The 21,463-nt window shown below is 37.8% G+C and overlaps 1 protein-coding gene across 1 annotated transcript in view; it reads left to right on the top strand.

Annotated features, from left to right (window-relative positions):
• lama2 (laminin, alpha 2) overlaps positions 1-21,463 on the top strand; it is a 179,570-nt gene that overhangs the window by 18,096 nt on the left and 140,011 nt on the right. The window contains exon 2 of the mRNA XM_036210649.1: positions 20,134-20,304. Coding sequence (XP_036066542.1) covers positions 20,134-20,304 — 171 coding nt within the window. The remainder of the gene's footprint in view (positions 1-20,133; positions 20,305-21,463) is intronic.

Here is a 21,463-nt window from a genome sequence, read left to right as displayed (position 1 = left end):
TTTTTTTTTTTAGAAGTGGAACTCTAATTATTTAAAAAAAAAAACGCATCACTGGACACCTTGAAACCTGTGGAGATTCTGATTAAATTAATCTCGAACAAATATCTCAAACACTGTAGAGGCTTTTAGAACATTTGTTTTTGATATCTATCATTTCTTTAGGATTTTAAAGATTAATGACCAAACTTTGTATAATAATACATAAAATTTTTTAAGTCTTTCAGGCTACAAAACTTTACAGGACTAATATTTTTGAACAGTCATGGTTCTCTGTATCTGCTGTAGATGGGCTTTAAGTCCTGTGAAGTTTGTAATTTTTTTAAATATAAAATTTGTTATATTGAATTAAGAAATAAATACTATAATATTTTAGATGTTCCACTTTGAATTGATTCTAGATGCAATACTATAGATGTTTTTGGAGGGGTAGTTTAAATGCTTGGACCCTTTAGATTTCTTGTTCAAACTATCTTAGATCTTTGACGGTTTACGCAATTAATTTAATGCCAATGGACTAATACGAAAATAAGCTGCTTTGCACCAATATGCAAAACTTTACAGTATTATCGATGCAAAAGCAACTTTTACGTTAATTGAATAAACACTTTACTAGCGTAATGCTGGAAATACATTAATTGGGCTGACAACTGAAGAGTTACTATAATTCAGAGAATGTCAACATTGGATCTGAAGCTCTGGTGTTAAAGGGTTAAAAAGTGTTGCCCTATTATAGATTAACTCAACATCGTTAAGAATGAAAAACCAAAACCACCAAAAAGTATGCTACAACTATATTTAAAAAGAATAATTAACAATTTTTGACATCAAATTAATGAATATCTTTCTGCAGATTTTATGGTAGATAATTTTTCTCATCATAGAGGACATATTTAGAGAAAATTAAGATTAAAACAGGATCTCTGAGTATTTCTTTATTAAAATTCAGATTCATTAACATCGTCGTTTTCCTCGTCTGAGCTGTACAGTTGGATCACTCTAATATTTTTGTTGCACCACTATATTTAGCTTGGGGTTGTTAGGGGCTGGAAAGAGTGTAAACTAAGGGTTGATGGGATATCAGTGGAGGCTTACTTCCATGCCAATGGAACTTCTGATGAACCTTTGCTGCTCTATATAAACTATGTCCTAGAAAAGTACACAGTTTTTTTGTTATTTTGGCTCAAAATGGCATAATAATAATTAAAAGACCACTGGGAACGCTTTGACAACGGACCAGAAGATGATTGGAGTGGCACTTTAAAGCTATTAGAGATGATGGCTGTTCTTCAGTTCTCTAACATTTACTTTATAGTACATTAAGACATCACACTGACTAACATTCATTAGCCCCCTCCAACCCCAAACACTAGCTTCATCCATTCGGAGTTTGTGCCAACTTGAATCTCTTTATATCTCAACCAAAAGCAAGGATCTTAGAAATCCAGGGCACCATTAGTTTGGTCTTTGGCCCCCATAGACACAGCTCGTCATAGTTAGTAATTATACCACAGTAAAAGACCTGCACACTGACTAGAAATCATGGTCATTTACAATATGACCTGCCTTTGGTCTCTACTGCATCTGGCGTCTAACATATTTACAGCAAAAATGGGTTACATATGCAAGTACCCACAAATATTTTGCATTTTTCCCCTAGTGCCCATCATTCTGCATGACAGAAACACTCAAAGACATTGTGCTTTTGCTGGGAAAAAAACCATTAGCTGTGAACCAAATGTGCTTATAATGTTTTTCCATGATATCTCCATCTTTTCAGTAATGAGAAGCAACCAAAGTACCTTCTGGTGTTTCTGTCATATTTTCTTGTGTCAGTTTATGCTGCATTGTAATAACACTGCCAAAGTCTGTATTTCCTTTCTAACAAGATACAGTATATAGATTGCTGATGTGATTTTTTTTTTCTGTATACATGTGTATTTGCTGAGTAAGCAGATCTACACTCTTGTCTAACTCACACTTTTACAAAGCCCTGGTAATGCATGGAGAAACCAGAGTTCCAGCGGTGAGGGAGTCAGCCTCTAACATGGTAATGTGTCATTCAGGGACTATCCATTTAGTTAACGGCGTGCTTCCTTTTGAAACCTATTAGCTGTAATGGTAAATAGCGAGTCCCCTTTAACTCACATATGATCAATTTTCTTTTTTGTTGCTGTTTCTCCATTCCTAATTCACTCCTGTTTCTTCACTTTAGGCTCTATTTTTTTATAACCACTCATTAAGGTTCCTCCTTTTATGAACTTTGTCTTTTCTGTTAGTCCACGTCTTTTTCTCTTTCTTACTTTTTCTTTCCCCCTCTTCTTCAGCCCGTAGGGGCTCATTCATAACATGTACCCATTACCCACCAAGCTATTAGGTTTGCTAACAGTGAGATCCATTGGGTGAAAATCAATGTCTATCCAGGGAGCAGTTTGTCTGTAGTGCCACTGTAATGAATGCTATATACTCCAATACACACAGTACAGTCGGTGTGTTTTACACACACATACACCGCGGCACACATGCAGGTGAAGACGGAGCGCGAGGAACTGACATTTTGTCAACTATGCATTTGAACTTCGGCGAAAACAAATACAACATGAAGGATGATGTGGTCTTTGCTTCTTCTGCGCGATACACCAATACATTTCTTTAAATTATTTCAGCTTAGGTGAACGTTCTCACTCCACTTTGTCTTCTGTCACTTTTGATTTGATCCTAACTTAACTGGATGAGTGTGAAATTTTCAATCTAATTAAACCAAGAATAGATTGGTGATACTTTCCATCATTTCATATAATAAAAGCATGTGTATAAACCGTAGGTGGCCAATACGCCAATTGATTGTATATACATATGTATATATACATATGTATATGTTTATATATATATATGTGTGTGTGTGTGTGTGTATATATGTATATACATATTATATATATATGTGTGTGTATATATATATATATATACACACACACATATATATAATATGTATATACATATACACACACACACACATATATATATATATGTGTGTGTGTATATATATATATATATATGTATGTATACCGCCACAATTAGTTAATGACTAATCAATCCACAATTAAAATTGTCATGCATTGACAAGCGAAATGGTCAATCGACCATCCTCTGATCCATATATCACTGCATCTTTTCACATTTACCAGATATAGAGTTTTTCTTCCTCCTAAACTTCTAAACGGTGTTACGCCTGGTTTACACTGGACGTGGAAGGGCCGCGAAGTGGTGCGGAACGGAGGCCGCTTCCATTCGGCGCCCTTGTTAACCTACGGTGTGGTTCACGCCAGGATCGTTTTGGCATCTGGTGTCAATTCTGGCAGGAAGTTAAATCAAGATACATGATAAAATTTGGTTTATTTTCTAAATATAACACATTTTTCACAATAAGACACAGTTTTTGACAAATGCGATCATGTTTTTGTATCTAAACAGACTGTAGAGATGAAAATAAACATACAATCACAACACTCACAACAACAGATAGATTAAAGAAGTGTAGGCCTACTAACTACTTGCTTCTTCTTAGCAGAACATGGGGTCATATTTTTAGGTTCTTAACTTACCCATGATGGAAAAAAAAAAAGAAAAAGCTGAAATGAATTGCAAGAGAGAGCGGATGCCGCATGCACTTCGCTCTCCAAAGAATAAATAATCACTGTAATTTGGCACCCCCTTCACTATGGCACCCTAGGCATCCGCCTAGGTCGCCTATGCCCAGGGACATTCCTGGTTGTTAACCTTTTAACACTGGAGAGATGACCGGCACTACCTCAAAATTTCAGGCTCTTACATACTCTTCAACCCTCATCTTGAATCAGCAGATTTTGATGCGTAGAAAAGCATCTTAATACTTTGCAAAGCCGCTTTTCTCCACTTCAGAATCCACTGAGAATTATGCTACTTATATAAACTGTTGTTATGGTAGTCGAAAGAATTAAAGGGTTAATTCTAAAGTCAAAGGCAGCAGTGTTGCTTCAGGAAGGTGAATTAATGTGTAAAGCAGGTCTCCACATCTGTTGGTTATTTTCGTTGGCTCGCAGCGATGTTGTCCATATTGAATTTGATTGTTGGGCTGCATCGGCTGCTAGCAGACTGTAAAAGTATGAGAAGTAATCTAGAGATCGCAGCCACTCTGCCAGCATCTACATGGCTGACGAAAAAATATTTTTAATTTCCCCTCACTAAAGTGATTTTTTTTTTTTTAAGAAAGCAACTGAAATGAGTAGTGTGGTGAATGTTCTACATGATTACTGGCTGTTCCTTTTGCACATGTTTAGTTGATTGGCCCCCTTGGACGTGGCCTTTAAACTCTAATTATACAGTTTCCTGTTCCTCGCAGTGCCATTCATCAGTCAGCTGAATGGAGAACAGAAAAGAAGAGCAGAAATAGCCACGAGTTTAGGGAAGAAGTCTTCAAGAAAATAGGAGGACAAAAAGAAATGAGAAGGAATAAAAGAAGAGCACAGACACAGATGAACAATATTAGCATTAGAATGTGTTCGGTTTGATCTCTGTGGTAACTGTTTCTTCCTGGAAGCTCATGCTCATCCATCTGGATTTCCAATTACCCAGCATCTCCTGTGACCCTTACCCACTGCTTCTAGAAAATGATGTTATTTTCTGGCCAGTCTAATGCAAAACATTCGGAAGACAAGCAGACCCACAGATTCCGACTAAAATAAATCTTCAAAAAGCTGCATATGGAGAGTGCAAGGCCTTAAGTCACCAAATAGAAATAAGGAAAATCAGTTTTTTACTCTTTAGCATTTTATAAAACCCTTTAAAAATAATCACCTCCTAGTTTGAGACTATGACTTTGAATGCTGGGAATTTGTTTTAAACCCTTAGTATCACAATGGGGTTTGCAATATAGTTGCTTAAAATGATAAGCAACTGTTTTCATTCAAAATTTAACATGGAGACTTTAAAACAGTTAATAGACTTGTGATGTCACATATGATACATCTGACTAAATCCCTGGATATATTTAAGTGGAGGTTCGCCTGTTTTTTTAATACATGTTTCACCTTGTTTAGACCTTGTTTTTTTTTTTATCCATACACTTTAGCTATTTGATATAAAACATAAAAAAACACTTTAATCTAATTTTTTGTGACTTTTGCTGAAAAAATGACAAAATGTACTACTTTAAATTAAGCTTTATTTCTTACAGTTTTCAGATTTATTCTGAAATTATTAAATTAAAATGTTTATTAAAAAAGAGGCTGGGGTTGTACTACTGTAAAAAGATGAATATTAAACATCGCCACAAAAACATGGGAATTATAGTAGCAAAGTTAAAAAAAAAAAACCTCAAAAAGACGACTAATGGTAAAACCATCTTTTGCAGAAAATGAAACAATCCTTTATGTGTAAGGAGTTATTAATCTATTAAACTCTGGGATGAGTTGCTGCTTTCCAGGGATCTTAATGATCCAGGGGGATACCAGAGTAGAAGGTCTCGTCTGTGCCTCAAATGAGCCTGTTGAGTGAATTTCAACATCTGTTCCGGATTCCTTCTGGTTGCTTAAAGGTTTCTGATAGGTCCCACTGGCACCATCAAGAAAGACCTTCGACGTGGTGAAGAGTTAATAACCCCTCTGTTGAGTTTCAGAAGGTCTTTAATGCAGATTTTCAGATATGAGTTTATAGAAACATCTGAGCTGAGGAGACACTTTCTTTGAGCCTATTAATTCGTTTTAAAGACTTTTTGCCACCCATGAGACCTTTAGAATGATAGAATCACCTCAGATTTATACTTTTACACCAACAAATACTGCATATTTGATGGTCTAATAATATTTTCAAAATAAAATAATTTCAGTACTTTTGGAGCTTCTATTTCCGATTGTTTGCTTCATATTTCTAAAGACAGCAAAAAAAGTAAATGCTTTAAAAATATAGACAATTTTTGATTTTACAATAAAACAGTTAATTTGATTTATTAATTTGCACTGATAAATTTATATATAGCTGATATATATATATATATAAATTGTTGAAGAAAATATTCAGTTGTCTCCAATCCAAAATCAAGTTGTCTTCTGACCAAGAGGTCAAGTTTCTTTGTCCCATAAATCTATTCACTGACATTTTTTAATCTTACCTCCCCATGTTCTCTAGATACTATTTAAGTCACGGTTGTGAGTGTTTATATACTGGCCTTCACTGCAGGTTGGACTATGAGTACTTACCGAGGCTGCCTCTAATAACTGGGTCTTAAATCATACACAAGTGCAAACACTCACACCCGTTTTGTGAAGGGTTCTTGTGGGTGATTTAAGGGAGATCTCATTACAGTTTCATCAGTTTTGTAGAATGTGAAGATAGATTTACTACTGGCTGAGGGTTTCTCTGAATCGATTAGTTATTTCAGATTCTCCTTAAAGAGCTTTATTATAATCGAAGACATGAATTAGTATTATATCAACTTAATGATTGTGCTTTTTAACTGTGTTTATTTTTGCTTGATTATTTAACCAACTATTTTTAAGAGTTTCTGTAACTAATACATCTCAAATTTACCAAATTGGCTGTAACTTGTTTGCCTCATCATAGTAATTAAATACTTTTTCAATCACTTAACTTACTTCAGGTTCTGGTTCATCTTACATAGTTTAATTCCACATGCCTAACACTCCTGGTGTATATTCACAGCCATGATATTCAGTGCATTCTGTTTATTGGATAAATTATTTTCTTTAGCCAATATTGTCTTAATGCAATATATAGAAGGAAAATGTATTAAGTGTTGCTCAAATTAGTTTTGCTTTTTATAATCCTAATAATTTCAAACATTTAGATTATAATTATTCCAATAAAACAAAATGTTTTAACCCTTTATCACATGAGTCGTCGCCGCCGACTGTTACTGTAAATACTGCAGAGGGTTTTTGGTGTAATCCCCAGAGATTAATCTTTTGTTACCATGGTTTGGTTCTTTTTTTGGTTCGGTTCTTTAACTTCTTCAATAGAAGGACAAAGACAAAGCTCTGGTTTACACGCATGGACATTGTAGCCGCACACGGTAAAAACGACAGTCTCACTCTGTCGTTGTCCATGCTATCTTTATTGACAAAAAGTTCGAAAACAGCACATAGAATGGACATGAACTGGCGGTAGAACCATTTCAAAACCATCATCAGATTCCAAATGTCACAGAAACAAAATATACATGAAATCACCTAAATAAAATTCTAATGCAAGTTATATTTCTCAGAAAATGGCACTTACACTCTTACTGAGCAAGAAAAGGGCGACAGTGGAGAGAAAAAGTTTCTCTAAATTGAAGATAAGCAAAAAACTCTCCATCATTAACAGGCTCAGTAAAGATAAGCATCTGCTTCTACTGATGGGAGACATAGAAAGACACTGGAAAACATCAGTTATTTAATAATACACAAGTTAATCCAACCACCAGAGAGCAGGATGATTCTAAAATGACCCCCAGCAGTCAAAGCATATATTACCATACCTTATGGAAAGGCTTATGTATGGGGTCATCCATACCAACTACAAGTGTAATCAGAAAGGAGAGACGATATGGAACAGGGAGGTCTTCGAGTTGATTCTTCTTTTAGAACCTTGAATGTTTAACAAAGAATTGCATATAAAAGAAACAGGTCGAGCTGATGATGACAACAGTGAGAATTGAGAGATACTTGACTAATACTTGTAAATTTGTGCTAAAATATGAGCGTATCACAAGCTGCTCCGGAGGCGGATGACCTTATCAAGACAAATGTTAAACAGGTTGGAAAATATAAAAAATAGCAACTCAACCCACAAATGGGATGAGTTTATAAAGATACGACTTTTTTATGATTTGATAATGTGAGGTAAATACTAAGCAACAATTCCTGACATGATCAATAGGCAGTTTCCCAACACCTTTGCTAGTCAACACCCTTGTGCTCTCTTATGGGGTCCAGATGACCCTAGCCTTACATTGACGTGTTATCATCTCATGACAAATGTGGATGAAGGAGGACAGGATTTTATGTCTGCCATGTACACCAGTGAAAGTCAAAAACCATTGGAAAAATAAGTTCCACACGCTGTCTTGTGGGGTCCAGATGACCCCACTACCAACATCAACATACCTAGGATAGCACAAGGGTTAAGCCTTAGTCACTTACACCTGTAAGGAGGTTGACCAGTGTAAACCCTCATACTTGGACCAATTTTAGTTCATTGTGTTCACACTGGACGAGCAGGGAGGGGCTACTTCTTCTTTTTCCACTGTTTACCAGAGCATATCCACCTTATTGAAACGTGTCAATACGGTGCAAAACTCCAGAATCTTTTTCCAGTCTTTTCTCTTCACAGATCTATTATGATATATGAAAGACTTTGTGTCATTTAATTCCAGCCGGGCTCAAACTACAGTAGCTTTCCTCCTCATGATCAGTCTACACATTCTCACTCCCAATTCGTCACATTTGGACGTATAGGTTGGGTTCCCTCCATGTCACTTTTTGACGTTTAAGGCGTCCCCAACTTGTCGTTTTGTGATGTACTGGCTATTCCCATTAAATCAGGAGTCCCCAAACCTTGAGATTCAGTACCAGGCTAGGGTACCGGTACCGGTCCCTGTCCTGAGGGTTGGGGACCCCTGATTAGCATCCGTGGCTCGCTACCAAGTGGCCGTCTGGCTGGTACCGGTTCGCAGCCTGGAGGTTGGGGACCCCGGATTTAGTGGGAACAGCCAGCACATCAAAGGACAACGAATTGGGGACACCAAACTCCAAAATATGATGTGAACCATACGTCCCTATATTACATGTTGAGAGTTGGAATGTATTGGATCAATTTTCAAATGTATGGCCCCTTTTCACAATTTGGTCTCTACCAAAAGTGGAGTCCCTGAATTGTCAAAGTTTGAGCCTAAAAACAATAGTAGAAACTTGCGTAGCTACACATAAACAAAGGCGTTTTGAATGTGGAACCCTGAAATAGTCATTTGTGAACATAGACTTGTCATTGAAAGTGGCTGCTTGAACGCACATTGCCAAGGGCGGTGTGGACGTACCTTAAGGCTGTTGGAATCGACCCGACACAGATCTGATCCGAAACAGGTTCATTTCCTTTGATCGTGTCAGAAACGAAAGGTTTTGATCTCACACCTGTTTTCAAAAGCTTAAACATCTTTTGGCTCGCCGTTCGCATTTCGGGTGTCTGAAGATGAGCATGTGTTTCCACTTGGCTGCTGTTGTGTTGCTTTGACTGATCTGGGGCACTTTAGATATTCCCCTCATTTACGAGGCCAGAACTGTGTATAAACTGTTTTTATGTCTTCCTGATCCATTTACAGCAAACATGCATAAGGCACAGCTGGTGGAGAGCACTGTGAAATCTGCTAAATATGACTAAGAAGATGTCAGATTTTAGTGAAATTCTGCCAGAACCCTGTAACAGGTTTAAAGCTCAGCGACTTTTGACTGCCAAACCTGGCGTGTGTTGAACTGGTATTACTTTGTTTCTTTGTTGATAATCATATTTTGGTTCCTGAATGAATCAGACGGGCTAAATTGGATACATTCGAGATTACTAATCAGACTTGTTGTTGTAAAGATGAATTCTGTGGATTTAAATTTTTCTAACTGGGAGATGAGTTCCAGCAATTAAGCCAAAGCGTTTTTTTGTAATTAATTAAAGTTTTGTTCTTCAGCTAAGGCTGAAAAAATTTTTAAATTTTGCAAAAGCAGAAACTGATAAGATAAATATAGACGCAGCTTGAGATGCAGTAATAACAACAGCCGGCAACACGACACGACCCGGTCACTGAGTGTGTGTTTGCTCTGGAGTGGGAGTGCATGTAAATAGGGTATTAACTGTCTATAACTTCGTGGCTTTCCTGTTTAGTCTGAGTTTTTGACTGTCTGAAAGAGGACAAGTTTTGCAAAGATCACAAAGAATTAAACATATAAACACCTTTTTTCCATCTTGAGGCCACTGAGGTAAAGCCAACATAGCAGGATTCCTGATTAACTAAAATAGATTTTTATAAATTAGAACTGACATTACAAAAAAACATGTAGGCGGGGATAATCAGAAATATTTAATGCGTTTCTGACAGACATGGCTTCATATTAACCAGCTGAACGTGACATTTATAATTGGTGGTATTTTGCAGATGTGTCCAATAATTTATTTAATTTCCTATTAAAAATAGTTAAAAAATATCAGTTTATGTCTAATATAATTATTGTAACATGATATTATTTTCAATTTCAATTTTTACAGAAATTTAAAACAAGTTACACGTCTAAAGTTTCAGAGTATATGGCTGTAACCTTAACCAATACAATACAATTAAGCTTTTTGATACNTTGAAAAGACTTTTCTTCAGTTTTATTTGTTTAGTTGGATTATTTGAATCTCTCTGTGTTGTTGAAATGGAGATGAAATAACCATTTACTAAAAATGTTGCAAAAAACCACATGCTTTCAAAGGGTGTCCTAATTTTTTCACATGACTGTATCTGTTTACGAGCTCTTCTGCTAACTTTCAACCCCTCACATCCCCAACCTAACATCACCGGTAGAACAAAGATGGTGACAAATATCAGAGCCATCCAGCTCAGATGAGTAAAACAAAGAATCTAGTTGTCTGGATCAGGATGGAGTGGAGAAGGGTCTTGTTGCCCATCCAGTGTGCTTTCTATGTCAGAAATAGAACGTTTTTTAAACTGAATTTTTATTCGTCTGCTCCTGTTTCACAACTATTTGAATAAAGAAATGCTCAAAAATCCAATTTTAGGCTTAAGTCAAAACCACCGCATTCTCACACCCAACTCGTTAAACATGGACGTATAGTTCAGGTCTCCTCCGTGTTTCTTTTTGACATTTCGGGTGTCCCTAACTTGTAGTTTTTTGACCTTCTAGCCGTTCCTTTTAAATCAGGGGTCCCCAACCTTCTGGCCAAGAACCTGTACCGGTCTGACGGCCACTTGTTCCAAGTACCCTAATCCGATACTGGTCTGGTACCGTGTCCCAAGGGTTGGGGACCCCCCGATTTAATGGGAACAGCCAGCACGTCAAAAAACAGCGAGTTGAGGACACTCAAAACATCAAAAAGTGACATGAAGCGGCCCGAACCATACGTCCATATATAACAGATGGGAGTGAGAATGTGTAGGTCTAGATACATTTTCTAAAATTAAGGACTTTACGTGTAGCTGTAAACACATGTGAGCTGTATATGAATATATATGTTTATCGAGGATTGTTATAATGAAAAAAAAGCTTACACAAATGTTTACTTGTGTCTTCTTGCCTGAATATCTGCCCTTACATCTGCTGACTGCTGTTTTATTGACCTCTGGGGCTTTTTAATGGAAAGCTGAAATCAAAACTAAAACAACATCCTGTTCTCAGGAAGATTTCCTGTGCTGGAACTCTGTGTGTGTTTGGTTTACTTTGGGTTTGAAAAGAAATGACTTTGCTGTCCTTGTGTGCAGGATTTTAAGACTGAAAGTTGTAACTTTTCTTTGTAAATGTCCTAGATTAGAGCAATGGCAACTGAAACTGTTCACTTGGGCACAAACCAAACCAGATAAATGTTGAGTGACTGTGGAAATGGGATCACCAGAAAACTGGCTGTCCATTATCTGCTTTATTTTGGATAGTTACACGTGTTTCCTTAAAATAATTCAGGTAATAGAAGACCATGTCAATATAAAGATTTGTGTCTTGGTTTGAAATTAATTCTGTTCTTGGTAAACATTGTTGCATAGACACTTGTAGTATTAGCTTTACTAATGTGCGAACTAACACGCTTGGAAACATTCATCAGTTCCAACTGTGTTTTCATATTTTGTTACGTGACTTCCGATTCTTACAATTTATTAACACCTGCAAATATCAAACAAGGTAATATATCAGCTAAGGGTTGATGCATGCTGGGAAATATTGGTTTCTTGATAAAAAATCCACATATTAAACTGATATTTAAATATTATCATGAAACTAAGGCCTCGATAAAGGACACCTGTCCACATGTCACTTTATAAAATCAAATAAAGATCAAATATTTGTTGGGTTCATAGAATGGCTCATTGATGTGTGATTAGATTGAAAATATACATATAATCTGCTGCAGGATGTAATCAAACAGATAAACAAACAACAAATCTTAAATATAAGCTACCCTTGTTGTGATAAACTTCTAAAATTAGATAATAATTTATTCAGAATCATCAGGTAGAGAGGGAAATATCTTGTTTTGCATTTCCCAAAAGGGTTAAAGAAACCTCCTCCCTGACACCACTTTTTAAAATCCTAAGTTTCCCTCAAGACACAGAGAGGAAAAACAAATTAATTTCTACAAAAAGTGTTGACAAAGCTTGAATTCTAATTCCCCAAAATAAACCAAGAACTGCCAAACTGACATTACAACTGTATTAAACCAGAAAGAAAAGAGAAATCCCAGAATTCAGATATGGCTTTAATATTAACATCCAAGTTTGAGTTGTTTCAGTAGATTAATGAACTCAAAGAAACAATATTACAAATGCTAAAGTGAGCTAAAACTAAAAGACAGCATTAAACACTATGATTTTAATTTCACTAAAAGTCTTCATCATGACATCCCCGTCTAAGCAATTATAAATTAACTTTGCTTAGAGTTTTTTGTTCGTTGCCATTGGAAACAGTAACGAGCTTTCATTAACCTGGAATCAATGAGACGGTTTAGTGTCAGGAAAACTATTTTACAGAGGACAAACTTCTCCGCCTCCGCACCTTTCCAGCATCTTTGCACGCGTCCCAATAAAAATAAGTTGCTTCTTTGGGTCTTTCACTCATTCTTTTATTTGTGTTTGCTCTATTTATGTACAGTGTGATTGAGATGGTAACAAATAATGTGGGAAGGACAAATTAGACATATAATACGCATTCAAGAATGTACTAAATGGGCATCTTTTGAACGTGCTTTTACCCTGTTGTCTTCACACTGGACTGTCACAGCCCCATACTAGTGCGTGTACCTACAATTGGAGGAGGCTTGGTTCAAAATGTAGAGGTAGTGCAAATCTTTTTTCTTTCACAGCTCTATTTTGATTAATGAAATATTTGGGCTGAATCTGAATTCTTCAATTGTATGGGCATTTGGAGCGTTAGTGGTGTCCAAATCTGTCTTTTAAGGTGTAGCCATAGGGATTCATTGTTGCATATCCCTCTGCCACTAGGATGATAGGAGAAACACATTTCTTGACCTGGGTGGGCTGTGAAGCACATAAGTATACATTTTAATATAAGTAATTGTTTTTTGTTTTAGCATAACTTTTGAAAGTTATAAAACTGATATTATGAATTTTCTTAGCACTGGCAGCTTTCCGCTAATGTAGATAACTGGTGACTATTGATGATGTCATTGAGGGTTTGAAATTTGAAGACACTATTTTCCCATTTATCTCCCATTTGGAGGGATAAATGTAGGGATAGGGAGAAGCCATTGGGGTAGAGAGAAGCTATAGGGGTAGGGAAAAGCTATAGGGGTAATGAGAAGCCATAGGAGTAGGGAGAAGTCATAGAGGTAGGAAGAAGCCGTTGGGTTAGTGAGAAGCCATAAAGGTTGTGAGAAGCCATAGTGGTAGGGAGAAGCCATAATGGTAGGGAGAAACCATAGGGGGTAGGGAGAAGCCATAAAGGTGGGGAGAAGCCATCAGGATAGTTAGAAACCATAGGGGTACGCAGGAGCCAATGGGGTAGGGAGAAGCCATTGGAGTAGGCAGAAGCCATAGAGATAGGTAGGGAGAAGCCATAGGGGTAGGGAGAAGCCATATGGGTAGGGATGAAGCCTTGAGGGTAGGTAGAAATCATAGGAATAGTGGAAGAATTCGGATTTAGCCTTGGTGTTGTATAATTTCAGCCAGCCACAAACTCACAATTATTAATTTCTCCTCTACGATTGATTTTCAAACGGTTGGCACTTTAGTGTTTTGAAAAGACGCCATTCATACGTCACCACCAAATCCGAGTCCCTGATTGGTCAAAGTTCAGTTGGTTCAACTTGCATGTAAAGCCCGAGAATAGTTGTAGAAACTTTGCGTGGCCACGCGTAAACGCGAGAATTTTGAATGAGGAAGCCCAAAACGTGCATTTACATATATTCATTCTATCGGAAGTGGTGCTTGAACGCACTTTTCCGAGCCAAGTGTGAAAAGTACTAGGTGTGAAGGGGTCTCCACGAATATATAAAAACATCTCTATCTAATCTCGCCACGCAAACAATTGACATGACCACTGTCTATACCGTGTCTATCAATAAACAAAAGCTTAACAAACGTATGCAAGACAATGTTAACCAAATATATTCAAAAGAGACAACTGTCTCCCAGAGACACGCGAGACGTTTGAACATGCTGCTGTGGTAGTTGGTGCTGTTTAATATTCTTGTTTATCCTGTGCATTCTTAGAGTTTGTCTGATGGTTTGTGTTGGATGTTCCTCAGTACATAAATATGGACGCTCTTCGTTTGTGTGTGTTTGTGCAACTGCATTTACGGAGTCACGGCAGCTTTATTCTTCACTACTCTTCTGGCCTCGACCCTTTTAAACAACAATCTCAGAGTTTCTCTGGGAATCCCACCATCAATCTCCCGCGCTCCACCATTCTTACTCACTCTTTTTATTTATTTTTTTCCCTCCCCCTTCAGCCACGTCCCTCTCACAGACTGTAGCAGCCCTGGATGGAGGGATGAAGATGGAAAGTTACAAAGAAACACGGGGAGAGAGATGATGTTGTCTTTTCCAACCCCCTTTTTATTCCATCAAGCATACATCTAGCCTCAAAACTTGGGAACAACACATCCATCACACGCTCTCAAAGGCGTGCACGCACACAGGCCAGCAGGACAGAGTCATCCACTACCATGACGGAAAAAGCTTATAAAGCTGCATTCATAATATGATCAGAAACTTTTATAAGATGAAAAGATGATGCTGTCATCCTGTGGAATCTGCTCAATGTGAGTGGTTTCTTCTAAAATCTACATTAACAAAGCAGATTACTGTTTTGTTCATTTTAGAATAAAAGATCTATGATTAAAATTACGCTTAAATATTAATAAAACTTTTTTAATTTAAATAATCTATTAGTTGGTGCGTGTATGAGCAATAGAAAGTAGGTAATATATGTAAAAAAAAGGATTTTTGACTGGATTTCTAAAGAATTAGTTGATAAAGCACCTGAATTGCCACGTGGATGTTTTTGAGTTTAAGTTAGTAATAATTAATGTTATTATTTTTTATTTTTCTTCAGTGACATCACTGTAATTAGTTGCAATTACATGACTATGCACTTATTTTTCTTGTCTTAACCTTCAGACTGCCAGACCAAAAAAAAAAAAAGCTGTTTAAATCCACCAAAAACTACAATTCCCAGAAGCCATTCCTTCACATTTGGTATAATTGCAAAGCCCCAGATGTCTTCTGTTAATACTAAAGAGGAATTAATTCAGTAGTATATAGTGGTTGGGAGATAATCAGGTTTAGAAATGTCCTCTACAGACAAATCTGCATTGTTGGTAGTCAGTAGGATGAACTAAAATATGTGAGCAAGAAAAGTTGCTTTTGGGTTTGCAAAAAAAAAAATACTATACCTAGTATAAATAGGAGATAGTAATCTATAAATGCCTTTAAATCAAGCTAGCAGAAGTTGCCCCAAATTATAAAAATGAATTAAAATGTAAAAGACTTTTTTTCCCCCTTAAATGGCTTGGTTTTCTGTCCTGCAGTACATACACAATCCACTAGGGGTAGTAGAGAGGCTTTTCCTGCTCCTCTCAAAATGGCTGCTTCCATGAAGCTTTTAGCGGAAAAATTTTAGCTAATTTCAAAAACTCTACGGTGAGAATATTGTTATTTGTTTTTCAAATCATTATAATTAATTATTTAGAATACAGTTACACCAGGTTAAAAATGTATCAAATTCGAATCACTGCTCCTATATTTTTTTGCATCTTAACCTAAAATTGCTCGGAGCAAAAAGTTATCAATCACTAAACATGTCATAATTAATATCATTTATATCTCATTAATAAACGAAATATGTATTTTTTATTTCATCAAAGGGTTTAAAATAACATTTTACTTAGAAATTTTAATTTTTCTGTCAATTCTTTGATGTAATGGACTTTAATGTAGTTCAGCTATAATAAAACATGTTTCAGAATGAAATCTTTGCCCTTTAGGTCTGAAGGTTTAGTTGGTGAAAATGAGTAAAGTGAGTGAATCTCTGGGAAAACTAGGTGGCCCTGGATCAGTTGGAGCAAAAAGGCAAACTCAACTTAGAATTATGAGGATTTTTTTTTAAGTTTGTGGTTGAAGTTGAAGATTTCTAAATTTGAGTTCAGTAAAATGTTTCATTCCTAATCCAGCTACAGTATCTTCAGTTATTAGTAAATATGAAATATCTCTACACTGGTTCAGTTTATCTCGAACTGATCAGGAACCTTTCAACAGACAATTCTTCAACATAACAGACACTTTAAGGAAAAAAAGAGGCCAGCGAGCACATTCAGCCACACAGGACCATGGTTATCAGAGCAGAGAGGAAATATGAACAGGAATAAATGAGTGTGTGAACTACAAGTCGTCATTGTCTCCTTGATTCAATAGCGGCTGAAAAGTGAAACCGAGTAGCCCTCCAGCTTTCACTGTCATCTCATCTTATAAGAGTGTGAAGACAAAACATTATTTTTCAGTGAAGTCAGAGCTAAATCAAAAGTTATTCTAAGAATTTCAGCCAAATTTCTTACGTCTTTTGAGCAAATGTGTAGATATTTTGCAAGGTTTTGTGTGGAAAAACCTCCAAGCTTTGGATTAATTTTCTTAGTGGTTCAGAAATCTACTGTCACTTTTGTGACCACTCATGAGCAGACATGGTTTTCCTGGTTCTTGCACCACATTAATGATTATTTCTTCAGAATGGACTCATTTTAGTTTCCTGTCATGGTATTTGCCAACACAAACTGCTCTGAGACTCTTTGTTGTGGCTTTTCTGATAGTTGTGTTTCTTCACAGCTTACAGACTTCCAAGCATCTGTAAGAGATCTTTGTTGTTCAGAGCAAATTCATCTGTGGAATGTATGCAATCCTCTTGAACATATCACTGAAACAAAGGCAAAGTGTTAACCTAAACAATTGCAGATGTTTACATTTTTTAAAACACTCTACGAAATTTTGCTTTAGGTCGCCTAATGTGTGGCATGTTCTTGTTGTGGATATCATTACTAAAGTTTTGGGAACAGATTGTGTAGTTGGGTGTGTTTGTGTGCAGAAAAGAGACTTTGAGTGTCTCAGATGTTCTTCACGGTTCACCAGTGCTGACATCTGGCCAAACAGCTGGCCTCATCTGGAAACAACACACGGACTGTCCACTGACTGACTAGTAACTCCCCTGTCCTTTTACACCACTTAGATGTCGCCCTTTATAAATTGTGTGTCATTTGTGCGCAGCTACGTGTGTTGACACGAAACTACAACTGATCTCTCACACAATCTGCGTTATCCAGACAGGAAATGTGAACCATGTGTATGAATAATCGTCCTCCAATACTTTTATGTTAACCGAGCTTGTCGTTCACTCGTAAAATTCCGATGTGGTTTTACTATGGGAACAAAACAAACGAGCAACAACTGCAGTTGAAAGACGTGGAAATGATTCTGCAGATTGTTTTTTTGGTGAAGCAAACAGCCGTGACTTGATGACGGAGTCGCGTCCAGAAGCCAAAGGAGGAGTTCAGGGTTTAGCTATGAAACTCAGATGATTATGCTGCATTTATATTGATATATGTACCAGCAGAGGTAAATTCATCGTAAAACATGGAGTGATAAATTATTAGGTGAATGTTTCCACATGACAATGATTAGAATAAAAGCTGTTTAACCACATCAGTGCTTATTTTTAGACTTAATTCATGGAAATATTTCCACAAAAAGTGATAGAAACACAGAAGACGCTTGTATTTATAGATTTCATTTAAAAATAATTTAGCATAAAAATCAGATGTAAAAGAGATTTGATGATAAAATTTTGATTGAGATTTTATTTTATTGTTTTGAAGTGACATAATTTTAGGTGGGACCAAATCTCATAAATACTGGAATCACATTAAAAAAATCCATCCATCCGGGACAGGGCCAGCAGTCTGATCAAAGATGCCCAGACTTCCCTCTCCCCGACCACTTCTTCCAGCTACTCTGGGGGGACCCCGAGGCCTTCCCGGGCCAGTCAAGAGACATAGTCTCTGGAACACCTGACCAGGGGGGGTGTCCAGGAGGTATCTGGACTGAGCCACCCCAACTGTGGATATGGAGGAGAAGCGGCTCTACTCCGAACACTCTCCGGGTGACCGAGCTTCTCACCCTATCTCTAAGGAACCACCCAGCCACCCTCTGGAGGAAAGTCAGTTGTACCTCTTGTACGGCTCCTTGAACCGCCACCTTAACGTGGTGGAGGGGTTTGAGTGCTCAAATGATCTCAGGAGCCATGCTGTCTGGGGCTTTTCCAATGGCAATCAGGTCCTGGGTGATGAGCCAGACAAAGAGGGGTTCAGAACCCCTTCATGAGAAGCTCAACCAAAGATCCCGTTGCATCGCACAGATTGGGGTCACTGGGCCCCCATACTGGAGTCAGGCCTGGGGTTGGGATTTGTAGGCAAGCACTTCCTGGCTCCTCCCACGGGCCTGGTCATTCCAGCCTGAAGGAGCAAGGTGGGATCACTTTCCAGTGGGGTCACCTCCTGCAGGACAGCTCAGAAGGGGTTCAGTGCCATGTGTTTTGGGTGGCAGTCGAAGGCGAGTGCCTCGGAGGCCCAAACCCCGGTCATGGAATTTGTCTTTTGGTACAAGAAATCAAAGTTAATTTAACTTTTATGAGTAAAGAACAATTTTGGCACTTTATACAGAAAATAATATGTTGGCAATAATTTTTCTTTTTGAGCCAAGATGTTATCAAATCCTATGAGATCGGTGTCTATTATTTATTTTCAGATACTTTTGTTTTTCAATCATCTTTTGATCTGTCTTCAATGTGGTCTTTTAATTATGATTATGGAATTTTTTAGCCAAAATAAAAAATCTGTGTCGTTTTCTAGGACATAGTTTCTGCAGATCAGCAGGAGTTCCCCCATTGTGGGAGTAATAAAGGATTTGATTGATTGATTCACCTTTGAGTTGTGAACCGTTGGAATCTTCCCACACTTCCCATCATCCCTTTGTGTACACCTTCTCCCGCTTGCTTACAGCTCCTCACAGCCCCAACCAAACATTAGCGGTGCAACAAAAATGCTGAGGATTATTGGAACTACTTACTTACTTCCTGCCCTTTACACCTTAAGACGCTTAGGGTAGTAATCTTTCCATTTCTGACAGTCCAAATTCCTTCAGCTCGACTTCTACTGGTGATAATGGACTGTCCTCTATTTCTTTTTCCTTCTGGTGTCCATTGTAGTGCCGTCTTTATGATTTTTATTGAAGCCAAAAAAACGATGTATATGGATCTAGTCTCTTTTAGGCATTTTACTTGCAAGCTTTTGCTAACTACATGTTTTTTGTCCGTTCCTATTCTGATTTACAATGATTTCATAAAGAAATACTTTCATTTTAGGCTTAATTTTCTTATATGTTGTCCACCATAAGAAAAATGCTGCAAGAAAACGAAAAAAAAAAATTCAATTTTCATTAAAGTGGGTCTTAAAGCATTTCATAATGTGAACATTTTTAAAGACAAAACTTTATACATTTGCACCAAGTGAAAAGAAGAGATCCAGACTGCATTAGATTAAACTAAAAATAAACTCAGATTAAACAACTTGGAAGGTATTGAACCTTTTCCCACCCCCTCATGTTCCAGACTAATAACTCATAATGTCAGTACAAATGGCAACACAATGAAAATAGAAATTTTTTTGGCTCGTTTAAACTTGGAAGACGGCATGAAAACGACACGATGATGTTTCAAATATAACACTTAGATGCAAAGCAGGATGTGATGAGCGCGTCGAAAGTCTGTCTGCTTTTCTGATGAATCAGAGTCTTTAAATTTGATTCCTATATAAGTGTTCCTGGGTGTGTTTTGTTCTCTCTTTCAGGACTGTTCCCTGCTGTGCTGAATCTGGCTACCATGGCAGACATAAAGGCGAATGCCACCTGCGGTTCTAATGGTCCCGAGATGTTTTGTAAGCTTGTGGAGCACGTACCGGGTCAGCCTGTGAGAAACCCTCAATGTAGAACCTGCAATCAGAGCAGCACAAACCTGTATGGTAAGAAAATTCACTGACTTGCAAGACATTGTGTGGGATGACAGTAATTAATCATGCTGGATTAATTAACTACAGCGTGGCTGGCTAGATGTTAATCATTTTGTCTTAAGAGATAATTATACGACAAGCGGAGGAATCAATCGAGATGACAAGACAGCAGTTCTACAGTAGACTGCAGTCAATCTTCTATTCATCAGAAAGGTCAAAATATGGTTGATCAACATAATAATTAACCACTTAGACAGATGAAAAGCCTAAAAAAAACAGCCTGTAAAAACCAGAATAACAGTGAGTCATTAAAACGATCCAAGAATGGTCAAGAAATTTGACTTATATGGACTTATGGTTAAATTACAAGTCCCCAACCTTCGGGACGTGGTACCAGACGCTGGACCAGTCGTGGTAACCAACGTGGAACCAGAATAGGGTGAGGGTACCGGGAGCAGTCTGCGTCCCGAGGGTTGGGAGCTCCTGATTAGTATCTGTGGCCTGTTACCAAGCAGCTCTCGGACCGGTACTGGTTCGCGGCCTGGAGGTTGGGGACCCCTGATTCGAACAGCCAGCACATCAATACAAGACAAATTGGAGACACCCAAAACGTCAAAAAGTAAATGCGGTGGATCCATTTTTTAACGTATGGCCCTTCCGCAAGTTAAAAGATCTCGGGACGTGGTACTGGATGCTGTACCGGTCGTGATAACGGACGCAGAACCAGGATAGGGTGAGCGTACTGGTACCTGTTAGCTTCTCGAGGATTGGGGATCCCTGGTTAGTGTCTGTTGCTCGTAACCAAGCGGCCCCTCGAACTGGTACCGGTTCGCAGCCTGGAGGTTAGGGACCCCTGATTTGATGGGAACAGCCAGCATGTCAATAAACGACGAGTTGGGGATACCCAAAACGTCAAAAATTGAACCCAAACCATGCATCCCTATCTGACAAGTTGGGAGGGAGAATGCATTGGATCCATTTTCAAATGTATGGCCCTTCCGTGAGTTAAAAGATCTTGGTTATAGTAACGGACACAGAACAAGAATAGGGTGAGGGTACTGGTAGTAAGTTAGGATACTGGTACTGGTATCTGAACTGGTCCACTCCACGTCCTGAGGGTTGAAGATCCCTGATTAGCACATGCAGTTTTTCCCTGTCATTGGCTTGATGA

This window comes from Oryzias melastigma, linkage group LG24 (assembly GCF_002922805.2).
Source record: "Oryzias melastigma strain HK-1 linkage group LG24, ASM292280v2, whole genome shotgun sequence".
Lineage (NCBI taxonomy): Eukaryota > Metazoa > Chordata > Actinopteri > Beloniformes > Adrianichthyidae > Oryzias > Oryzias melastigma.
Note: the sequence above shows the minus strand (reverse complement) of the source record. Positions and strands in the feature narration are given on the sequence as shown.